Source organism: Platalea leucorodia (genome assembly GCF_965183815.1).
Source record: "Platalea leucorodia genome assembly, chromosome: 17".
In the NCBI taxonomy this organism is placed as follows: Eukaryota; Metazoa; Chordata; class Aves; order Pelecaniformes; family Threskiornithidae; genus Platalea; species Platalea leucorodia.
In genome coordinates, this window is record NC_138839.1 from 9,365,778 (window position 1) to 9,371,792 (window position 6,015).

At 57.1% G+C, this 6,015-nt stretch overlaps 1 protein-coding gene across 1 annotated transcript; it reads left to right on the forward strand.

The window, feature by feature from the left end:
- Positions 1-1,065: 1,065 nt before the first annotated feature.
- On the forward strand, positions 1,066-2,882 carry C1QB (complement C1q B chain; the record flags this gene model as incomplete). Its single annotated transcript, XM_082328837.1, has 2 exons — positions 1,066-1,225; positions 2,308-2,882. The coding sequence occupies 2 exons, from the start codon at positions 1,066-1,068 to the stop codon at positions 2,880-2,882; spliced, it is 735 nt and encodes a 244-aa protein (XP_082184963.1).
- Positions 2,883-6,015: the final 3,133 nt, after the last annotated feature.

A 6,015-nucleotide genomic window follows, 5' to 3' on the forward strand; every position in this document is an offset into this window, starting at 1 on the left:
CCCAACCCCTCCTGCCCCACCTGGGGGGAGGGGGCAGATGGAAAGGAGAGATGGCAAAGGTCCAGGGGGGTGATCAGGGACTGAGCATCAGTCTGAAGGGTGCCCTGGGGGTGCTCTCCTGCCCTGAGATGCTTTTGTCATCTGCCTGGGCCTGGACTGGGAGCCTGCGGATTGGTCCTTGCACCTGCCACATCTGAATCAGAGCTGCTGCGGCTGGAGGATCCGACTCACCGGCCTCTTTTCCCGCTGACACCAGAGTTTCAGTGCTGGGAAAATCCATCTGCGGCCAGAGAGTGTGGCTGGGGTGATGTGATGTCCAGATACAGTCCCCAAATGCCCAGTGCTTACCCCACATGCACCTGCACCAGCAGCTGGGGGAAGGAGCTGAGCTGTGGGATGCAGGGAGGGCAGAATGAAGATGGGACCCCAGTGACTGGAAGCTCAGATGACTGTCCCAGTAAGGCTCGTTAGATACAGAAATGCTCCTGAGACGAAGCAGGCATGAGACAGGACACAATGGGAACCCACAGGAGTTGGGAGGGCAGGTTTGGGGATTTCTTTGACATCTGCAAGGACTAAAGCTGACCCTCAGATATGCTGGTGGAAAGCAAGAGCTATTGCCTTGCAGATGATGAAACTGCTCTGGCCTGGGGAAGGATTTTACCCTACAATTGTGGTCCTAAGACAGGATGGAGAATTTCTCCTCTGAGGGAGCAGTGGGACCTGCAGCACATGTCCAGGGCAGCAGCATGGCCAGGCTGGACATCAGACCTCTGGGACAGACTAACCTGTCCCCACATATTCATGTGCCTGAAACTCTGGCCACTTGTAAACTGGTAATTTAAGAGTGGGAAGAGACTGACAAGCCCTTCCGTGCCCAAAGGGGCTGGTCCCTTCAAGGCCATCAGGCGAGCAGATTTGGCTCTGCAGCAGGATGTTTTCCCTCCCTGATGGTATTACCCAGAAGCCCTTCTCGTCATCATCCTCCAGAGCAGCACAGAGCGCCTTCCCCATCCCTCCCGCTGCCCATGGCAAGCCCCTCGATATCCTTCTGTGCTCCAGCAGATGCAGACCGTGTGGGCAATGCTGATCTGCCTGGCTGGAGGGCAGCTTGCCAGTGCCACACTCTGCAAGACCTATGGCACCATCCCAGGCATCCCAGGGTCACCAGGACAGCCTGGCAGAAACGGCAGAGACGGTGTGAATGGCCAAAAGGGCGAGCAAGGTAAGGAGGAGGCTGCAAATGGGGAAAACGTCATCTTGTGAATACTGAGAGTAGGAAAATCATAGAATAGTTTGGGTTGGAAGGGACCTTTAAGTGTCATCTAGTCCATCCCCCCTGCAATGGGCAGGGACATCTACAACCAGATCAGGTTGCTCAGAGCCCCATCCAGCCTGGCCTTGAATGTTTGCAGGGCTGGGGCATCTCCCACCTCTCTGGGCAACCCCTTCCAGTGTTTCACCACCCTCATTGTAAAAAATTTCTTCCTTATATCTAGTCTGAATCTACCCTCTTTTAGTTTAATACCATTAAGCCGTGTCCTGTCGCTATTGGCCCTGCTAAAAAGTCTGTCCTCATCTTTCTTATAAGCCCCCTTTAAGTGTTGAAAGGCTGCAATAAGGTCTCCCCGCAGCCTTCTCTTCTCCAGGCTGAACAACCCCAGCTCTTTCAGCCTTTCCTCATAGCAGAGGTGTTCTGATCATTTTTGTGGTCTCCTCTGGCCCCGTTCCAACAGGTCCATGTCTTTCCTGTGCTGTGGACCCCAGAGCTGGACGCAGGGCTCCAGGGGGGTCTCCCCAGAGCGGAGCAGAGGGGCAGAACCACCTCCCTCGACTGGCTGGCCATGCTGCTTTTGATGCAGCCCAGGATATGACTGGTTTTCTGGGCTGCGAGAGCACATTGCTGGTTCATGGCCAGCTTTTCACCCATCAGTACCCCCAAGTCCTTCTCAGCAGGGCTGCACTCAATCCCTTCATCCCCCAGCCTGTGCTGATACTGGGGATTACCTCGACCCAGGTGCAGGACCAGGCAGTGCCAGGTGCATGGTGCTGGGAAAGCAATCCATTTTCCACCAGTCCTGTGGGGGTGATGCTTGGGGACAGAAGGGGCTGGACAGACCGGAGCACCCCGAGGAACCTGGGGAGGGAGGGTGCACGAGAGCAAGGGGTGTCATGCCCACCATATGGGCATGGGTCTCCACTGACCGGCACCCCAGCACAGGTACCGGCGGTTTCCTTCCCAGTGCCCCCTCTGCAGACCCATGGGGCTCGCCTGCAACTGCAATGACTCTTCCTCCTTCTTTCTAGGTCCCCCTGGCCGGGTGGAGCACGAAGGAGACAGGGGGGAGAGGGGAGACCCAGGATTGCAGGGGTACCCTGGGAAGATTGGCCCCAGGGGTCCCCCAGGTTCAAAGGGATTACCAGGTCCCAGGGGACCCCCCGGTCCTCCGGGAGACTCCGGTGACTACAAGGCCACCGTCAAGTCTGCCTTCTCCGCTGCCAGGACCGTCAGCTCCTACCCACGCCGGGAGCAGCCCATCCGCTTCGACCGCATCATCATCAATGAGAAGGGTCACTATGAGAACCGGTATGGTCGCTTCACCTGTCAGGTCCCGGGCATCTACTACTTCACCTACCACGTCACCTCCAGGGGCAACTTGTGCCTCAATATGAAGAAGGGCCGGGGTGGTAGCAGGGGTGAGAAGGTGGTGACCTTCTGCGACTATGTGCAAAGCAGCTACCAGGTCACCACGGGTGGCGTGGTCCTCAAGATGGCAGTGGACGAGTCTGTCTGGCTGGAGCCAACAGAGAAGAACTCCCTGGTGGGGATCGAAGGGTCCGACAGCATCTTCTCTGGCTTCCTGATCTTCCCTGAGGCTTAGCCCGCCAACAGCGTCTCTCTGCAGCCCTTCCCCTGTTGTTGGCTGGCCCCTGCAGTGCTGAGAACTCCCCTGGAAATGAGTCTTTGGTCCAGATTTGGTGCCCTAAGCCCATTGCTGCCAGTCTTGCACATTAAATGTCAGCTCCTTGTGCCGTTGGTTCCTTCCTGCCTAGGATTTGCCTCTGTTGCCCCAAATAACACTCACATACCCAGGGCATTGCCTCTCACACCCCTGGGTGCAGCCTGGGCTCATTAGTATCTCATTACATTCATGCAGTTCCTGCTGCAGCCCATGCTGAGAATCTCCTTCCAGAGCCACCCAGAGAAAGTCCCAGCCCAGGGTTAGGAAAACACGGAGAGGAAGCCTGGTTTCTAGCAGGGGGCAGGACACACGACATCATAGTGGGAAAATTGGGGCCACTGGGTACTGGTGGTAGACAGGGAGATGCTGGAGATGGCGCTGTACTGGAGAGCCCTGAGGCTGGTAGGATCTGGGGACACCAACCTCTCTTAGACTTTTTTTTTGGGGTGGTGGTGATAATAATACCCACAGAAGCTTGTCAACGCTTGTGACAAGATGAGCCAGGTGTATGTGGGGAAGCCAGAGCTTGATGCTGCGGTGGCAGAGGTGTGGGGCACACGGCTGTCCCCCGGGGCAGCTGGGCAGGGCCCAGAGCAGCCCCACAACCCCAGCAGAGGACTGACACGTGCAAGTCCTACAGCAGAGCCAAGCCTCCCTGGAGATCCAAGGACCTAAGGACCTCCAGATGAATAAGAGCTGAGGACCCCAAGGATGTCCCTGTCCCTGGGACAGGTGACAATCCAGCATTGTACCTGGGTGGGGTTTGCCTACAGCCCCCAGCCCAGCCGTGGCAGGTGGTACCAAGGGTTGTGGGGTGTGAAGCCATGAGGGTGTACACGGGATGCTCAGGATGTAGGAGTGTTTTCGTGGGGATCTGGGATTTGAAAGGGGCTGGCTGAAGGCGATGATGACAAAGGGTCTTGAGCCGGGGGGGTGAGGTATGGGCTGGCTTTTAGGAAGCATCGTTACTGAGCTCTCGGGGCCTGCTTATGGGTCCAGAGCCCCACAGTTCTGGGCTGCACAGGTCTCCTTGCAGGTGCCTTGCATCCTTGCCGGGCAGTGGGTCGGCCGGGGTGAAGGCTCCAGCATCTGTCCGGGAGGATTTGCCGGCAGGTGGCACTGGAGACTGGATCAGCCCTCACCTCGCCAGCGGGAGCATCCTTGGTCCCCCAGGCTGGGAGGGCAGAACTTGCAGGGGCCGGGCAGGCCCCATAGGGCCTGGGAGGAGGCAGCGAGCAGGGGCCTCTGGCAGCCCTGGGTTAATGCTTTGTCCTTGCCACCTCGCCCCTTGGTCCTTCCCCCAGCAAAATCTGTGGCTTCTGTCCCCTGGGGCGCAGCCACCCCGTGTCCCCAGACCTCTGCCTCCTATCAGAAAGTCAGGGCAGAGATGTTTGGTGTTGCATCCCAAAGCTCTGCCTGTGCAGGAGCACTGGGCTGCTTTTAAAAGGCAGCTGCAACACTCCTGCGATTTTGCAGCTGGAGACGCGGCATCCCAAATAAAATCGGGTCAGCAGGGCAGGTGGAGGAAAAGAGTTTTGACCCCCAGAACAGAGGCTGGGCAGTGCACACCAGCTAAGTCTCCTGAACCCTCAGCAGGTCTGCAGGAGACACCAAACCAAGGAGCAGTCGATACACTGGAGGACAGGGCCGCCATTCAAAGAGCCTTGACAGGCTGGAGAAACGAGCTGGCAGGAGCCTACTGACATTTAATGGAGACAAATGCAAAGTCCTTCCTCTGGCATGGGATAACCCCGCGCAATAGGACAGGCAGGGGCAGGAGGAAGCTTTGCAGGAAGGGATCTGGGATGCTGGTGGACAGCAAGTTGAAGCTTTCTGACTTTCTGAGTAATTGATATAATAATTTTTGACTTTTGAAAAGGTCTTTGTCAGGACCCCTCTGGAGTGGAGCTGATTTTATTTTTGAAACTCATGTCTGACCTAACACCAGCACAAGCCAAAGGGTTTCTAGGGTCTTGGCTGTACCTGGGGAGAGTCAGAGGGCAGTGCAGGTACCAACTGTTTCTAAAGTGCAGCTCCTTGTGCTTACCCAGCCAGAAAACAGAGGTGCACAGGGCATTGTTTCCTCCCGTGGGTCCCAGCCAGCACCCCGTAATGCCCCTCAGGTATCCAAAATGGATAAGGGGGCCATGAGCGGCTGGGGCGGGTGGTGGTCCATGTAACATCACTGTTCAGTCCTTGCAGGGCCGCTCAGTGCGGGCAGTGTGTTTCTGACCCTGCAGGAAGCCCTAAAGCCCCAGGCCTCCACCCCAGGCCTCCACCCCAGGGGGCTGGAGAGGGCCCCCTCCTCTCAAGCTACTACAGCACTCACCGAAGCCAGAGCCAAAATGCAGATGCCCCCTCCCACGGGACCATCCACAGCAGGAGCCTGGATGGCTGCCCTGTGGCAGCAATCCCTCTGCAAGCTCCTCAGTGGTGCTCAGGACCACAGCAAGAAAAATTAAAACCGATCTGGGTAGCTGCGTGCTGTGCTGCCGGTCACATGTTGCCTGCTTGATGTTACCCAGGAAAAGCAGCCCTGCTCTCAAACCTCCCCTGCCCTGCACTCCGCTACCTAATTAATTATTCCATGCAAAAGAAAGCAATCTTGGAACAACACAACCATTAACAGGAGAGTTGGAGAGAAACCTGTTGCAGGGTCAGGTGCCTGGTGGTGAGGACTCCGGACAGGGGAAGCTCCACATTCACTGGTTCTCAGGGAAAGGACCCATTTGCATCTTTAATTAATTTTTTACATCTTACCCATGAGAGCCTGTCACCCACCAAACTTTAACCCGGCCACGTCTGCACCCATTGAATAGATTTGGAGGTTTTGTTCTCACCGGGGACCCGACAGAGCTGTCCCAGCGCTCTGTGTGTGCTCTCTGCGTGTGCCATCTTTGTGCTCGCTCACACCAGTCTGTGCAACCTTGCACCGTGCGCCCGTGCGCGCTCACCCTGCTCTGTGCACGTGTGCTCGCACGGGGCAGGTGTGCACACTCACCCTGCTCTGCGCGCTCTCGCTCCGCTCTGTGCAGGCTCTCTGCGGGTCTGC